At 39.8% G+C, this 18044-nt stretch overlaps 1 protein-coding gene across 3 annotated transcripts in view; it reads left to right on the top strand.

Moving 5' to 3' along the window:
• The first annotated feature begins 236 nt into the window (after nt 1–236).
• JMY (junction mediating and regulatory protein, p53 cofactor) overlaps nt 237–18044 on the top strand; it is a 64034-nt gene continuing 46226 nt past the window's right edge. For all 3 annotated transcript variants that reach the window (XM_038125008.1, XM_038125009.1, XM_038125007.1), the window contains exon 1: nt 237–1420. In XM_038125008.1, coding sequence (XP_037980936.1) covers nt 581–1420 — 840 coding nt within the window. In that variant the 5' untranslated portion in view covers nt 237–580. The remainder of the gene's footprint in view (nt 1421–18044) is intronic.

Below are 18044 nucleotides of genomic sequence, written 5' to 3'. Positions count from 1 at the left end.
CGCCGCACGGTCCCCACACAGCCCCCGCCGCACCGCCCCCTAGCGGCCCCTCCGCACGGCGCAGCGCGAGGGAGCTCGAACGGCAGTGTTTGGGTTCCGAGCGAAGGGGCGGGGTGTCGCCCTGCCACGCCCACCGAGGGAGAGCGAGCGTGGCGGCTCCGCGGCGCGGCCGAGGCGCTAGGCTCCGCCCGCCTCCCTCCGCCAATGGGGGAAGGCGCCGCGGGGGGTGGGCCTGCCGCAGGCCGCGCGGGGGGCGGGACCAAAGCGAAGTTGCCGCAGCGCCGCCGCTTGTAAACAGATCCCGCCCCACGTGACGCGTGCGCGGTGCTTGCGCGGGGGCGCCGCGCATTGTCCGCGTTGGTGACCGGTGGGACCCGCGCGGGGAGCGGAGGAGGTGATTCCCGTGCGCCCTTCCTCCCTCGTCGCTCCGGTGGGGAAGCAGCGCACCCTCCCCCTTGTACCCCGGCCGCTAAGATGGCTGGTGGTGGGCGGTAAGGCGGTGCGGGGCTGCGGAGCAGCTGACGGGACGGGAGCGCGGAGGGCGGGCGGCGTGTGCCCGTGTGCGGAGTCGCGCAGCGCCATGTCCGCCTTCGCCCTAGAGGAAACGCTGGAGGCCGACTGGGTGGCCGTCAGGCCGCACGCCTTCCAGGAGCGGGAGAAGCACAAGTTCGCCTTCATCGTGGCCTGGAACGAGATCGAGGGCAAGTTCGCCATCACCTGCCACAACCGCACGGCGCAGCGCCAGCGCAGCGGCTCCCGTGAGCTGCGCCGCGGCGGCCCCGAGGCCGGAGCCGTCCCCAAGGCTGGCGGCCCCGCGGTGCGCAGGGACCCGGGGCCGCCCCGGGGCTGCGCCCATGCCCGGGCCGAGGCGCTGCCCAAGAGCCCGCTGCGCCCCAAGGGCAGCCCGGCCCGGAGGCCGCAGCGCGGCCCGGAGGCGGCAGGTGCCGCCGAGGAGATCGAAGTGCTGGAGCTGGGGAAGGAGGACGTGGCCGCCGCGCTGTCGCTGCCGCCCTCGCCGCCTCGGGCGAGCGAGTTGGGCGCTCCCGACACGGAGCCGGCGGGGGAGGAGTGCAGCTGGGCCGGCCTGTTCTCCTTTCAAGACTTGCGGGCCGTGCACCAGCAGCTGTGCTCGGTGAACTCGGAGCTGGAGCCCTACCTGCCTGCCTTCCCCGAGGAGCCCTCGGGCATGTGGACGGTGCTTTTCGGAGCACCGGAACTATCCGAGCAGGAGATGGACGCTCTCTGCTACAAGCTGCAAGTTTACTTGGTTCACAGCTTGGATACCTGTGGCTGGAAGATCCTTTCGCAGGTGCTCTTCACCGAGACCGACGACCCCGAAGAGTATTACGAGAGTCTGAGTGAGCTGCGACAGAAGGGGTACGAGGAGGTGCTCCAGAGGGCCCGCAGGCGCATTCAGGAGGTGAGGTTACTGCGTGGTCCAGATGATCCCACTTTAGTGTCGCATTTAGTTTAATCTGTGCCATCTTTTTTAGTCGTTCTTGCTGTCCTGTTCCTTAGTGAGAAAAACGAGGCTTATCCTTTCCAACGTCCCTAGGGTCAGGATTTAAGGAGGTGCAGATTTCCCTACTTACTGGAGTGTGGCTCAGTACTTTCTTCGTACAATCAAATGTAGATGTTTGTGAATAAATATCTGATGGATTTGGCGAGGTCTTGCTCCCATATTTTTGTTCTTGCATTGCCTTGCACCAGGATGTGTTGGGGTCTGAATTTTTTTCTGTTAAATGAGAGCAGCAACATGTGATGTTTATTTTGATAGTACACTTCAGGCATTTGAGACCAGAAAATTCCAGGTTCATACAGTGGTTCTGAATCTGGTATTTATATAGCAAGATTATGTTTTCCAGTGGAGTGATAGTAAGTAGAACTTTTGTTCAGCTGAGAAGTTCCTAGAGTTGGAATTTAAAGAAAAAAGCAAGCTGTCTGGTCCTAGTGGATATTTGCTGTGTTGCTGTTGATATTTTCTCTCAAAACTTGGGTGTTTCAGGACACTTTGTGTCTTTCCTAAACCATATACTGTTCTAGACAGAGTAGTTGGGGATGCCCATCTAACTGACTTCTAACATCAGTGTATGAGAATTTTTACTTTCTCGGTCTTCATGGACTGAGTTCTACAAGGATCCAGATTTCACAGGTATAAAATGAGAATTTTACACTCGTTTTTGTGCTCCAGTGGCCTTGGTCCAGAATGTACCCGCATCTGTCAAGGTGTGACTGTGAGTGTGAGTCAGGTTACACTGTGCTTTATTTTTACAAACATCATCTTATTTCTGTAGTGGATATAGGTCAAGTTTGGCTGCTTCAGCTACCCACGTATATACTGCCAATATTCTTTTACAAAATGTGTGGTGGTGATTGTTTTTTTCCTTGATGGAGCATGAGTCTATCTTCTTGCTCTCTGATGGCATAGTTTTGAGTGCATAGAATTCATGCCAAGCTTTTCCTTTGTGACTGGAGTTACAGAGTATGAGAAAATTGTAGTATCCATGATGTCATCACGGTAAGGAACATGCAAGTATTGCATTGCCAGGTAGTTTATTTCCAAACTATTGTTTTAGGGTATATAATTTTGATTTTTTTTTTGTGTCTATTTAAAGGACTAAATTAAGTCTTCCTATTTGGTGTACAATTGGTAATTAGTTTGATAAAATTCAGCAGTGGTTTTAGTCCACAGGCTATGAAAACATATCATCTTTCACTGCTTTTTTTAACTGTATGAATGCTTGAGATTGTATGCTTAAATTACATTTAGTCTTCAATTCAGCAGTTTTTAGAAGGAGGTATGCAGGATAAGAGAAGTTTGTGTTAAACACGTGGAATTTGGGAGCTGGAGACCTAACTCGAGGGATGTGGTGGTTTTGAGGAAATACTAGTTAAGAATTACTGAGCAAAAACTGTTTGTTTCTTGGAGAATCTCACTTTCTATTTTGCCAGTACTATTGGCAAAAATAAATTGGCTCTCTAAGCTACATAATTTTATTCTGTGTTAATATTCTGAACTTGGTGCAGACAAAATGGCAGAGCCTCTGTATGTATTTGACTACTGTACAACCCTCCTTTCCCGTGATAACCAGTCTGGTAGTGTACCTAAAGTCAATACAGCTGTACTTCTGTCAGTTGTGTAAGTCGATCCTTCTTTAATTAAGGGTAGTTCATGTTTAAGAAAAGAAACCAGTGGAATGACCTGCTCTTTCCCTCTTGGCTCTCAGGTTTCTCTTTTCCTTACCTGTTAGGGGTTTACTTGGTCTGCAGGAAATGTCTTTCTTTAAGCAAATACTAATGCTCTTTGTCATTGCAATTCTAAGCAAGTGAAGCAGTGGATGATGGGCACTGCTTGGTATTTCTGAAGTAAAGATTATTGTACTTTAAAGAAAACCTACTGAATGCATGTTTTATCTCACATTTTACTTTTCCACCTGGGCTGGAATTCTGTCAGCTGATAGCAGGAATGTTGGATCCAAGGAATTTTAAACAATTTTGTCTCTTACAAGAATTTTTTGGGAAAAGAGGAAGTGATTGAGAAGCATTGGTAACCAGAATGGTATCTGGGAGGGAATGTGAAGGGTCTTCATTAATGTAAAATTGTGCAACTCCCAAGACCTTGACTTAGCATCTTAAAATGTGCCTCTGTAGTTTAGTTATTTAATATATCTCTTACATTTTCTAGGACAAATTCCTCTGTGTAGTTAGACTATTATTTGAGAAATACTTGCAGTTTCTCTTGATTTGTATTTTTAAGTGAGCAACCAAACCTCATGTTCATTGTTTTAGCATCCCCTGCTTGGACAGTCATTGCTTTCCATAAATTACACACAAGCCAGTTTATTTTCACAGCAGTTAGTAATCGTTGCTTTTTGTAATAGTAATTTTTATCTCAGCCCAAATATTAGACCTTTAATAAACCATAAGAATGTTGCAAGTAGAAACAGATCCAAGATGAGTAAGTAAAATAGTTGCAGAGGAACTGTGTAACCTGGGATTAATTTCTTCTGCCTGATTTGCAGTTTTGAAATAACACTTCTTTTTTTTTTTTTTTTTCAAATAAAACTATTAATTCTGAAATGGATGAGGAATTTATTTAAAGTAAAAACTTGTTCATTAAGTTTATAGCCGTGGAAAAAAATTTTCAGGTACTCAGTTAAAAGATAAAAAGATGTTACTTCAACAGAGAGCATACCACTGAATTATTTTTTGGGATTTCAGCTTCCTGGACAGTATTTCCAAAATACTATATTTTGTGTCAGGAAGGCAGAAAAAGTTTATCTCTGTATTCTTGGTCCTGCCAGTTACCTGTTTATGTTCTTCTTACATAGAGAAGAGTTTTTCTAGGCTAGGTGTAGATGTTTGTAAATTTCTGTGAGTTTAGTAATATCAGTAATGGTGCTGTATCTCTTTGTCCATTCTGTGTTTTCAAAAGGCTGGAGTTAGTCATGTTTTCCTGAATAAAAAATGATGTTAGTGTAAACCGTGATCAAGAGGGATGGGTGGCTTAGTCATGCCCCAAACACATTTCATTGTGTGCTCTTGCATAACAAGTTGACAGTTTGGGAAGTCTATCTGTATGTTACATGTCTACTTCAGCATCTTTGAAGTATCAGCTCCTGGGAATGTTCCTGTTCCATACAGCTCTTCGTAGACTGAAGTTTGGTCTACAGCCCTGGTTGGGTGAAGTTTGGTGGATGATAGTCTATAGGACCTTAAGTGCCAAGTATAAAACTAGTCAGAAGCTTGCTTTGCTTTTCTTTTGCTTTATAAAGTCTATGAATTCCAGTGTTTGCAGGTAGACAAAGACTGTTTTGTGTGTCTTTTTATTTTTTTTTTCATGTGAAAGTTCAAACACTTGTAAGTCCCTGATTAAATTCTGAAGTAATTCTGAAAGCATCTTCTCTTCAGTGGCTGACTTTAGACTGCTGTGAAAGTGAGGACCTACTGTTATTTATAATCTCCATCTCCTGTACAGTGATGTATTTGCTAAGTATGAGAGTAGTTCTGATTGGTTTAATTTTCTTTTGATAAAGAACTGGAATGGCTAAGGAAAAACAAATCTATTTTGTTACATTAACAACTTGTATGAGAAGAAAACATAGCATTTTTTGATGGAAAGCTATATGGTCACTTTATTTCCTTCATAATCAGAAATTTTTTTTTTCTAAATTACTTTTGCATGTTTAGTAGGCAAGTTTTTGGTTTTTGTTGGGTTTTTTTGGGGTTTTTTTTTGTTTTGTTTTAAATGGATAAAATATGCTTGTCAAATTAGAGGAAATAGCGAGGAATTGGTTCAGTTATATATCATGGAATTTCACATTTGTTACTTTCCAACATGTATTTCTTCCATATTGTCACTCATTTCTGTTTATATCAAAAAAGGTATATAATATCTAATAACATTTTGTTTTGTTGAAGCTGTTTCTAATATTTTTGTAATCAATAATATTCAGGGTTGCCTCAGTAACTAGAAGAATTTAATTTCATTGTTTTTGGCTGTATGCATTCAGTTCTAAAGTAAATGCTTGTATGCTAGGTAGTAGGGCACTGTAACAAAAGTGGAAGTTTTCCAAAAGTGAGGTGACTGGTTGTTGTTCAGTGATCTGCATCTAGTCATAGTAAGATTTAAGGAGAGTTTCAACATCAGAATCAAAAATAATGCAGAAGTACGTATAAAACATGACAAAAAAGTATTCAGTGTTCCAGTAACATGGAAAAAATGTTACTGGAACAGTAGTGTTTACAACAGTAGTGTTTCCCTCAAAATCAATGTAACATCTTTCTGTGCAAGGTGAAAGAATAACTGAATATTGTATATGCTCTGCAATAGTTAGGTTTAGAAGATACATAAGATGTTTCAGGAGGGAACAGAACACTGGTTTGAATTTAACATTGAGAGCACAGAGGATTGACATGAGGAGGGCAGAGTTTAGACTAATGCTGGGCATTTGAGGAGTCCAAGCTAGTTCTGTTGCAATGCTCTTTTTTTGTGTTTATTATTGGTAGAGTTAACGCTTGTTTCCAGTAACACTGTTTGGATTATAAATCCACTGTAAATAAGCTGTTTAAGTGCTGAACTAGTACTGTTAGTTAGTACTAACCAAAATATATCAGCAGCTGTAGGGTATGCTCTGTAGAACTGGCAGGTAACTTCCAAGCTCTTTGGAGACACCTACATGATGTTAATACTCTGGCTGGTATTGTGCAACTGCTAGAGCAAATTGACAATGAGTACTGCAGCTGTACCTGAAAGTCAGAGTGCTTAAAACAATGTACATTTCTTCAAAACATGGGAAACTTATATGTACACAAAGAAAAGGACATTGGTTTCCAAAATCAGATCGTATTTAGATGGAAAGTAGAGGTATTGCATTCTGTACAATATAGCAGTATTAGTAATACTGGTATTAATTTTTAGAAACTGAAGACAGCAGCTTGCAAGTCTAGTAATTAATTTCCTTACCCAAATACCTGGGAGAGGAAAAAAAAAAAAAAAAAGAAAGAAATGCAGTATGTGGTCTTTTTTACTGCCTAAAGTGGGATTGGGGAACCATTTATGTCTATTAGTTGGGGGAGTACTCTGATGCTGAGATAATTTCATTTGATATTCCCCTTGTTTTCTTAGATGTAAATTTTCCTCTGTTTTTTGTTTAAAATTGTTGGTACCTATTTTCAGCATTTTCGTATGACAGAATATTTTGAAGAGGTGCGAACGACCTATGTAATATATGTTCTGTACTCCATCATGCTACTCAGGATTCACAGCTTCCTTAATTTCTTAGCCTTTAGAGATGATACTGGGTTGTACTTTCTTTGTGCTTACCTTTGTCTTGTATATTTCTTCTCATTTTTTTTCTACCATTATTTTCTTTTTCTTCAATTGAATGTCCTTGCTTCAAGTAGATGTTGTTTAAAACTGCTTTCTTAAGCCAGTAACATTTTTTTCCTCTCTCCTTTTCTGGCTGACATAATAGTATTACCCAGGGAGGTGTTGAATTTGAAAGCAGATCCACTGTCATATTTTAATCTTTTTATGTTCCTGTAACATGACAAGACACTGTTTACAAATAGTCAGGGACATTTGTGTGCTTTACATATGTAAATATTGTTACCACAAACCTAAAAAGGCATTGAGAAGCAGAGATTTTTGGAAATAACTGCATTTTTTGGTTTTGAAACTGTGCTTTTACATTTCTTTTTTAATATTATTAGAAACGTAGCATTGCAATGCACCAGGATATTGCTGTTACTGGAGAGAACTTCTATGGAAGTTAAAGTTAAAGATACATCTGTCAAACTATTTTTGCAAGAGATGAAAACCTACTCATTAAAAATATGGTAGAGAGAGAAGGAAGCTGGGACAGGAGGAGACGGAAAATTATATTCTAAGGATACAGAGCATCAGTGAGTTTGTCAATACATATATGTTTATGTTTTGATGAGAAGACAGCTTCCCTGGCAAGCCAGGCTTTGGACATGATCATCTGCAGCCATTCACTTTAGGAGTAAATAGAACATGGGTGACATACTGGCATGACTCTACTCACCAGTTACAAAACCTTCAGCAGATACTGCTTTCAATTCAAAACCTTTCAGTGGTAAGACCCTATCTCTGGGTTTCTTTTCTATCTGTTCTTTTCTGGGTGTGGTATTTTTGTAGGAATATCAAATGAATGTTTGCGAGTTTTTTGATTAGTGATAACAAACATTACCCATTCAGACAAATTTGAACACTTGGTGGGCTTTTTTTGTTAAGGACTTGCTTCTGGAAAGATCTTAGAAAACACTTCCAGTCATTCAGCAAATGTTTAAATTTTTTTTAAAGGCCCTTGAGTGTTGGAACACAGAATGTCCCTCAGACATTCTTGGATGTTCCAGACCCAGGTCAGAAGCATCTGAGACCCTGGCATGCAGCCAGAAACCCCTGTGGCTTTGAATCTGACCCATGGAACAGTTTACCAACCTTGCAGGAAGAACAAAAAGTCACACAAGTTTAGGTATTGTAGTAGAAGTAGTCACAAAGTGAAAGGAAGGATTTTTGAGTGCTGTACAGGGGGGTTTTAAGCCTTGTATGCAGGGGTCCAAGTTTTGTACATGGGGGTCAGGAGGTCTGAGATGGAGGGATTTGGGTGTGCCCTGTCCTCCTTCTTTCTCCTTCCTAGCCTCCATGTCTTTGGTGATGTTGGCACTCACAGATTGGTCTAGAGTAGAAAGTCACCATTCAATATAGATCATTGGCATTGGGGAAAAAGTATAAACATGTAGTACGTAATGTATGATATAAAAGATAGCACCAGCCCCCTGGGAGGGCAGTGTGCCTTTGTCTGACCTGCTGAACGGGCCACAGCAGTTCAGGAAGAAAATCTTTTAGATAACTTACGATAAACTACCTTGAGACAGGACGACTGAAGACTACTGATTCTTTAAAGGCACGGGTTGGAGGAGAGACTTCTCCATCTTTCAGGGTCACCCCAATCCGGGGGTGAGTCCCGACATTTGAGTACTTCTGATTTCTTAAATACATAAAACAACCCAAATTTTTAATTATCTACTGTTAATACTTTCTAAAATGTATTTGTGCCAAGTGGTTCTGACCTTCTTTTGGAAAAATGCTGTGATATTAGTGTGAGAGAACTGGATGAGTTTGGTTTTTTCCCTCTGAAAAATGTTATTTAAATAATCAATTAGTATTTGTTTGTGGTGACTTGCAGACAATTTATGTGGGTCATCTAAAATTAATAGTAGCACAACTTTTCACATAACAGTATTGCATCATGACATGTTTGAGCTTTTTTAGGGAAAGGGTGTTGTAAAAGATTTTCAATAATTTAGAATCATAGATTATTATGTTAGAAGGAACCTTACTGTGTTTTCTAGTTGGACCCTATGCTTAAAATAGAACTAGTTTTGATTAGGGCTTTCTTTTTATTTAAAGGAAACATGAACTTTAAAAAACATGGTGTTTTATATCTGTTGAAAGGAAATATTAAAAAAATGAAGAAGAAAAAGAAGAAATGAAAAAGATACTAATGTACTAATTAAGTTGTGAAACTTTTGAGGGGGAAAATCTGTAGATTAGTTCTAGAAGTTTCTAAGTTTGTAATTTTTTATAGTGTAAATAGCCCTGTGACTTCAGATCCCAAATTCTTTAGCCTTCAACAATGTGTTACTTGTTCATGATCATCCGATGTCAAAATTTTAAATTGTATAATTTTGTCACTTCAGAGTAGTATAATTCAGGAAAAAATTAATATATGGGAGGAGGTTAAAAAATCCCAAACTACTTGCAATATTGGAGGCCTTCTGGAGGAGTTGCATGAGTAGGTAAATGGTATGTATAATTTCAAATGTGTTTTATCTTGCTGCTTTATCACACATTAATTTTATTTCTCTTTAACATTTAAAGGGAGTATGCTTTCCCATTCATTTCTCCCTGAGAATAGGAATAAAACCAACTCAAACAATTAGCACCACAGAATACAAGTCTGTGTTCCTCTGGTGCTAATAGAAGTTGCTTTTGCCTGAGATACTGTTCTGTTATGAAACTGATTAATAGCTTGTAATTTACTGTATTTGCTGTTAAGGTAGGAGGAAAAATGTGCATGATATGGGATCTAAGGATTTTCTTGGTATCTTATTTCGCCTTTTGTTCTTAATAGTAGACTGTAAATATGTTCTTTCGACTGGGCTTTTTTTTTTTTTTACTTATTCATCTCTTAAATGAAATCCCTATTATTTGTGCTTGGAACCTTTGAAAATTGCATTTAGGGAGGCAAAATGTTGTTTCCTTAGGCCTGCCTTTCCATGATTGCACTATTGTTTAAGGTGTCATAGAGGCTGAACTCTACCAGCATTGAAAGAATTCACAGAAGGCTATTTGAGTTACCTCTCATCTGTCACCTGGGCGTTAATTTGGTACATCATCTGTGTTGTTGAAGGGAGCTGAAGAACTGGATCATCAGCTTGCTAGTGTTGACGGGGGGGGGATGCTATCGCTTTCTGTCCTCCCCCACGTCAGCTTTGTGTTCCTTCCTGTTCTGCTTCTCTGTCCTTTCAGTATGCTGATTCAACTCAATAAACCTCATTAAATTACTCCAAGAGAGACCACAAAGTAGTTTTTTGCCAGACGCTGAGTTAGTTTGTTGAAGGATCTGAGAAATACTAATGCCAGTCAAGTGGAGAAGAGGGCACCTGAGAGCACAAGGAACATGGAACTGGAGTATACTGGAAAGGAGAGAGGCAAGAGGGGATGGGAAATGCAATCTTTTCCCAATGGGAGCAAGCTATTGGGCCAGCTTTAAAAAGTAAATTCACCCTTACAAGTACTTAGAACCTGGTATTGTTGTAATGCTTTTCCTGCTTTGAATTAGATTTTTTAAAGTCTAACAGTAGACTTATCAGACATTTGAGAATTATTCGCTACCATGCCAAATGCACTGTAAAACTGCTAAGAATACTAATTCAGTACTGCTGCTGATCTAATTCCCATGAGCTGACTTCACAGTGAAATTGATTGTACCTTTTTTTTTTTTTAATTCCCATCAAATGTTCTTTGTTCTCATAAAAGAACATTTGCCCTTTACTGCAGGTGAGTATTTGGTTAGGCCTGTGTCCTGACATGGCAAATGTTATGTGAAAGTTTTTAAGACTAGCACTAGAATACCTGCTAACTAAATGTATTTATTCTATGCAAATATTAGCTTGTTTAGAGAGTTGTCAGTTCTGATGCTCTTGAGTATATTCTCCTGACTAACAGCATAGTTCAGAAGAATAGAAGAAGACAATGTGTGGACCAAAAGTTAAAGTATTTTATAGCACAGCCTGAACACTTATGTATTGTATGTTCTTAATCTTCTGACCTTCATAAAAAAAATTACTTAGAACTCATTAGGATATGTGTAAAATAAATTCTTTGCCAAGCCTTCAGGGCGAGGTGTTGCCTAGAAGTCTTTTTGTTCAGAGTTACCATGTTCCAACCAACCAGTGATTCATTAGTGACTTTATCTTTTAATTATTTTGTCCCTTTGCAAAGGAAAGGAGTCCCAAAATACCATAATAACTCTGAAATACAGATCTAAACAGATCTATTTCATTCATGAAATTATGTTACAATGTAAATACCTATTTCTGTGTTACTAACAGGAAGAGAAAAACCTAGCATTCCTGTACCATGAGTGGTCCCATGCAGTTAGCTCTTGTTTGCTATGATTTCTGTAGCTCATCTGTGGCTGTCCAAGTAATATACTAAATTCAAATTAATAGCTCATATTTATAGACACTCATTTGACATGGCAGTCTGACTAAGGAGTTGTACAGCCGCATCACACAGTAAGGTAAGGTGACCAGACTAGTACAAGCTTAAAAAAACACCCCAAACAAGACATGTTTGTCTTGTTTACAGAGAAGGAGATGAAAAGTTTTTAGTTGTTGACATTTCCCTCTTGATCTTTTAGAAGAGATTGAGTTTGCCATACATTGTTGTCAGAACTGAGAGCTTTATGCCTGAGCCTTATGATTTTCCAACAAGTTTTATATGTACATACAATTCTGCTGAGATTTCTATTTAGAATTCCATGTGAGAGGAGAGAAGTTGCATTGTTCAGTAATGATGCATACATGAAAGTAATGTTTTTGGTTCACTTGGCTGCATTAAAATGTTGCTTCAGTTTTTCTTACTCAGTTCAGTTCTTTTCTGTATCTGTGGAGTTGTATTACGGGTAGTATGTTGTAATGAGGTGCATTTTGGTAGGCAGTGTAAAAGAACTAGACAAAGGTAATTATTACTGTCCAGGAGCTGTAACCTGTGTATAAGTGAGGATCACTGATAGGAGTGAGAAGTGGCCAAGCAATCTGTGCTGGTCATAAACTTCTGGGGTGTGCTCTTGCAGTGGGTATATGTTGTACATCAGGTGGCCACCAGAGCCGCTCTATGACTCCCCTCTGCAGCTGGGTAGGGCAAGAAAATGATGTGGCTTGTGGGTTGAGATAAGAGGAGATCACTCACCAGTTACTGTCACAGGCAAAACAGAATCAGCTTGGGGAAATTAATTTAATTGCTGATAAATCAAGTTTGATAGTGAAAAATAAAATCAAATCATAAAACATCTTCACACCGCCCTCCCTTCATCTTGGGCTCAACTTCCCTACTGATTTCTCTACCTCCTCTCCCTGGTTGCCATAGGAGGATAGGGAAGGAGCATTGTGGTCAGTTCATCATGTGTTTTCTTTACCACTCATTTCTCTTCATGTTATTCCCCTGCTCTCACATGGGGACCCATCCACAGGAAACAGACCTCCATGGACTTCTGGCAATGTAAGTCCATCTCATTGGGTGAAGTCCTTGGGGAACCAAGTGCTACAGTGTCTGTCTTCCATTAGATCATAGGGGTCCTGTCAGAAAACTTCTCCAGTGTGGGCTTCCTTGTCCATGGGGACACAGGTTGCCAGGAGCCTGCTCCAACACAGGCTCTCTGTGAGATGATGTTTTACTTCAGGGCCCATCCATCTGTTCCAGTGGGGGGATCTTCCACAGGCTGCAAGAATATCTCCACACAGGTGCTTGGAGAACCTCCCTGAGATTCTTCTTCACTGACCTTGGTGTGTGCAAAGTTGTTCCTCTCACCTGTTCTTGCTCCTCTCTTGGGCTGCACTTCTTGTGCCAACACTCTTTCTCCATCTTAAATGCATTATCCCAGAGGTGCTATTGTGGTTGCTGATGGATTTGGCCTTGGCCAGTGGTGGGTCCATCTTGGAGCTCACTGGCTTTAGCTCTGTTGGACATGGGGGACGCTTCGGGCATCTTCTCAAGAGATGCCACTTCTGTAGTCCCCCAGTACAAAACCCTTTCCACCCACCTGGAACATCTCTGCGCACATGTACTGAGGTCTTAGACTCACTGTGTACAGATAAAGGACTGTTTTAAGTAGTGTTTAAAGGGGAACAATGTGGTTCATTTTGTATTAGCAGCTCTTAAGAGGCCTAGAGGACACATCTTATGCAAGTATTGTTAATTTCTTGTGTTTTAAACACCCCATGTTTTGCTTTCCAGTATCTTTGTTGGGTTTTCTTGTTTGCTGTTCCATTTTTTGAATACATGTGAACTTTGAACTTGTTTGCTGTGTATGTTTTATCTGTGCTTTTAGTTTAATTAGTTGAATGAGCTCAGCTCTTCTCTAAACAGCCATTTTAAAAACTACCCAAATCCAGACAATAACCTTGGCAGTGCATCAGCATACACTTCAATTCCCTGTCTTCAGAAGCCTCTTTGGAAAAAAATGGACACTTTTTATGTACTCAGTAGGTGGTCAGTTGCTGTGTTGTTTCCAAATAAGTTACTATTTAATTTACTTGTTTTTATCTTTTTTAAATCTTAGGAGGTTAGACAGATGTAATGCTGGATCCAGCACTTCCCATGCTAGTCAGTATTAACTAATTTACTTATGATATCCTCCCTCTCTATCTAGATTTTGTGTTCTCTTAGATGATTTCTGCCCTAGCAGTGAAATATGCTTTTAATCTGTGTGGGAGAGTCTGGCTTTGGTCTGTTACTGCTACAGTAATGCAACTGATTTTTTATTTTTTTTTTCTGCAAAGGTTAGGATTATTGATAGCAATGCAGTCATGCAAACAGCTGGATATCCTGGCAAGTATGAATCTCTTAACTGTGATGGGTGACATTTAAGTACAGGACCACATGTTTGTAGGAGTGAGAAAAGCAGTTTGTCTGTAGTGAAGATTTCATGTAATTGAGACTTCTGCTTATTGTCAGGACATGTAGGAGTATATTTGTTTTTAACAAGGATTTCTTTTGTTTGGTTAAAGAGAAACCGTTATAAGCATGTTCTAATGCCAAAAAAAAAGTTGCCTTCTAAGTTCAGTTGCTAGAATTTTGCATGCAGATCTTATATGTTCTCTACCTTTACTTCTTTATAACTCATTGTCTGAATGTCGTTGCGGATTACTGCCAGTGCATCATCAGGAGGGTTGAATATTTTACTCTTAAGAATGCTGTTCTCTGGACAAAGGATGGAGTATCTGAAACTACTCTATCTGCAGTACTGTACTTCTTTCTGACACCAATTATCTGTGATTCTACCTATGAAATTGAATATGCTTCAATTTGAATCTTTAGAACTCTTCTTGGAAATGGCAGGTAATACTGTCAGGCTTCTGACAACCTAAATTCATTGAAAAATAGGGTGTTCTGTAGTTATTTCTGAAGTATGAAGGAATTTAAGAAGATACTGAAGAAATATCGTTATGACTGATTTTATCTAGAAATGGTTGTGTGTCATATTGCAATGTTTTTATAAAATACACCAAAAAAATAGGAGTGACATAGAAGTTTTGGGAGTATTAGCAGAGGAAATGTAAGACTTTATTCTTCTATGATTAAACTTCAGATTATGCACCCAGCTGCACATAATTACACTGTCTGTTGTAATGCTTTTAAAGCTTTTTGAACAAAATTTAAAAATACAGAAAAAAATCTTTGTTATATAGTTCAAATATATGTGCTGTTAAATTTTTTTTAAAGTTTTTCCTGCTGATTAGAGTGTATCTGCATAATAGTTGCCTGAAATATATGGATTCATTTAGTTGTGAACAATGTAACATCTGTGAAACATGATTCTTAAAATAAATGCAGCATTCAACGGGTATAGAGCTAATCAGGCCTGTACAGGATGTTACTCTACTCTCCTCCACCCACTTCTTTAAATAATGTAATTAAAATATTGTGAAAGTCAAAAATTCATACTGAAACCATTGAAGTAAATGAGCAATAACACTGAATGTCTGTGCTGAGAACTAGTCTTCACTGGGGCATAAAACATGCCACAAAAATTTTTAGTGTATTTTATGCCAACACCTTGAAAACTACCTGGCTTTAATGTTCTGGGTTGGTCTAGACACTTGGCTAGGTACTCATTTAGTACTGCCTGTGTGAAAATGGGAGCATACAGAATGAAACTACCTGTGGATCTATGGAGGGTGTGGTTTTCATTTTGACATTAATTCTGTACTAGTCCCAGCATCCCAGGTATCTAGTAGTCTGAATACTATCTGGGTGGCAGCCAGGTAAAAAAAATGCTTCAGCTTACTTTGATCTGGGGCAGGAAAGCTCCATCAGACTGTGTTGTAATGGGAGGTGCTCTGTGCAGCCAGTTTTACATCATCTGTTTCCTGTGTCAGTGCCCCTTCCTGACTTATGGCAGTGAAACACCTGGACTCTTCATCAGGGTTAAAAGCCTCCATATAGAAGTAGAATCAAAGCTGTTGATCGTCTGTTCATACCACTCTGGGTTGTTGAAGTCTTGGTGGTTGGTACACGCTCCAGTTCCAAAATGTGAGAGAGAATAATTCTGTATTCCTTTAAACCACTTACACAGGATTATTTAGGTCAGAGAAGACCTTTAAAACCATCAGGTCCAACCATTAATGTAGCACTGCCAAGCCCACCACTAAACCATGCTCCTAAGTGCTACATCTGTGCATCTTTTAAATACCCCCAGGGCTGATGGCTGAGCCACTTTGCTGCACAGCCTGTTTCAGTGCTTGATAGTTCTTTCTGTGTAGAAATTCTTCTACTGTCCAATCTAAACCTGACACTATTTGAGGTTTTTTCCTCTTGTCCTGTCACTTGTTACTTGGAAGAAGAGATGGATCTCCACACAGCTAAAAAAAAATCAGTTAAAAAAGCCGGTCACCAGTAAGACAGACTCTACATTTGCATTAGGCAAGATTAGGGAAGAGGGTTGGCAATGGTATTTCCAAGTGATGTATAGCTATACTGTCTTTTTCCCCTTTGTTTAATAAACTCAGAGTTAGCTTTTATAGTTTGTATAGTTCAGGTGACTTTTCCTAGAAGCTGATCTACTCATATTGGGGAAGATTGGATATTTGCTTAAATACACCTTTTCAAGTGGATTTTAAGTAAGCTACTGTACCATTTTGAGAAGTGCTGTATCTAGAAATCCCATTTAGTTTTTTACAGGTCTTTCACTCTCTCTCTCTCTCTCTCTTCTGTTGAGGAAGCACACATTGCAATGGGATAGTATAGGTTTTATGCTTCCTGGTTCCTTGGTAGCTGGTAGGGTGAGCAGCTATTTTTAAGCAGAAGGAGTAACAATATTTTGATTTATTTAGGCTAATCTTGTAAAACTTATTCTCTAGACAATTCACCAGTTCCGTGAAAGGCCCCTTAGGGCTTTTCTTGTAATGAGTGTCCCAAAGCTGAACGCAGTATTCAAGCTTTATGTCCGAGGTTAGTGTTAGTGTGAAAATGGAGTGTGAATAGATGGATGGGTGCAATGAGGCTTTATGTAACAAGTACTCTCAGGCTGATTACTTTCCTATCTGTTTTGAAGAATTGAAGAATACCCCTATTGAATAGCTCATTGATCTTTGCATTAAACCAAGTAAGATTAAACTCTTTGGTTTCTAAGTAATTTTCTTGTTTTGTTACATCTTTTTTGGAACTGCAGAATAGATGAAATTTTGTTACCATTTTCATTCAAAAAGCCCTCATTAGTAATAGGATTCTGTTTGCGTCATTGCCATAGGGATGAAGAATGGAAGTTTACCTTGTGTTAATAGTTAAAGAATAAATATATATATAATTCTATAGTAACTGGTTATGAATAACCTGCCCTTACTTCTGTGTTTGTTTTTTTTAATTGAAGGTTTGGTATTTTTGAAGGAGTTGAGAATTAGGATTTGATTTAGGTTTTGGGTAACCCCCGCAACAGACTAACACAGGCAAGACCAGAAAGTTACACCCATTTACTCACCTTTTGTATGCACAGGAATGTATTGATAATTCATTCTTTTACCCCTGCTATTTTCAGTGATAGACATGATTTTTTTGGAACAGCCGAAAAACAGTTATAAGTAGCTAGTAGTTTTTTGTGTCCTTGAGATGTCTTTGTACTATTCTGATAGTCATAAAATGGGATTGGTCATCCATTTCTTGGCACTTTCACTCCAGCTTATGCAAAGTTGTGCCCATCTACCGAAATATCAAAACTACTAATAGGCCTTAAGAATGATTGGTGAATAAAAAGGAAGAAGCCTTTGTTCTGTCCCTGGAATAAACGTACCTAAGATTCCCCTTTAAATGATATTTAAATGATTACACTTTCTTGAATTGTCATTTTTTGTTGCCCTTTAGAATTTGTATCCTAGTGGAATATTAATGTTTCACAATGAAACAGAGGTGCAAATTTATTTAATAGTAAGATACTAATAGCCTAAGCAACTAAAAGGAAATTGTCATGTACTGGTAGAGTTGCTCCTTTGTGCAATGGGTGGCTTGAGAAGAAAGGTTTAGTGGCTTGATGGAAGGCTAATTACAGCTTTGGGACTGCAGAGGAATTTCTGATTGTGCTCGGGGAAAGTAGGAGGAAGCTGGTGTATGACAACTCTGCTTTTAGGCCCTAGTCACATGGAAGTGGAGCTAAGGAAGATGATGCATTCTTAGACTAGATGGTTGAAACAAATAGTGAATTGGAATAGTGTGTGAGATTCATAGGGACTTAAGGCATGAATCCAAGAGTATCTGGGTTTCTGTAGTTTCAGGTTATGTTATGTGTGTCTAAGACTGGAAGTTAATAAAATGCTGGTCTTACAGACTGCAAGCCTAGTGGTTGTGTTGTCAGTGAGAACTCCAATGCTACAAAATACTGTGTGCTACTGGGAGAGTAGAAGAGCATAGGCAATGACTTTGTGATAAGAACAATTGTCTATGTGAAGTTGTTTAAGTAACAAAACAGTTTGCCTTGTGCTGAAGTTTCCTCCTTGTGAGGATTTTCACATGTTTTTTATGTCCTCTCAGACCTTTGTTCTCTGCTAAACCTTATTAAGGGAAAGCTCCTCCTGTCTTTTCATAGAATCTGACTGTTACTTTAATGCTGAATGTATAAATAAAGCCGCTACGAGCATCTCTGCATTCTGCTCTGTGTTCTCTCTAGCCTTCTTTAGTGCTTCAAAGGTGGAGCTGCAGAGATGTTCTAAAACAAACTTTCCATTACGAAGAAACAAAT

This window comes from Motacilla alba, chromosome Z (genome assembly GCF_015832195.1).
Source record: "Motacilla alba alba isolate MOTALB_02 chromosome Z, Motacilla_alba_V1.0_pri, whole genome shotgun sequence".
Taxonomy (NCBI): domain Eukaryota; kingdom Metazoa; phylum Chordata; class Aves; order Passeriformes; family Motacillidae; genus Motacilla; species Motacilla alba.
Note: the sequence above shows the minus strand (reverse complement) of the source record. Positions and strands in the feature narration are given on the sequence as shown.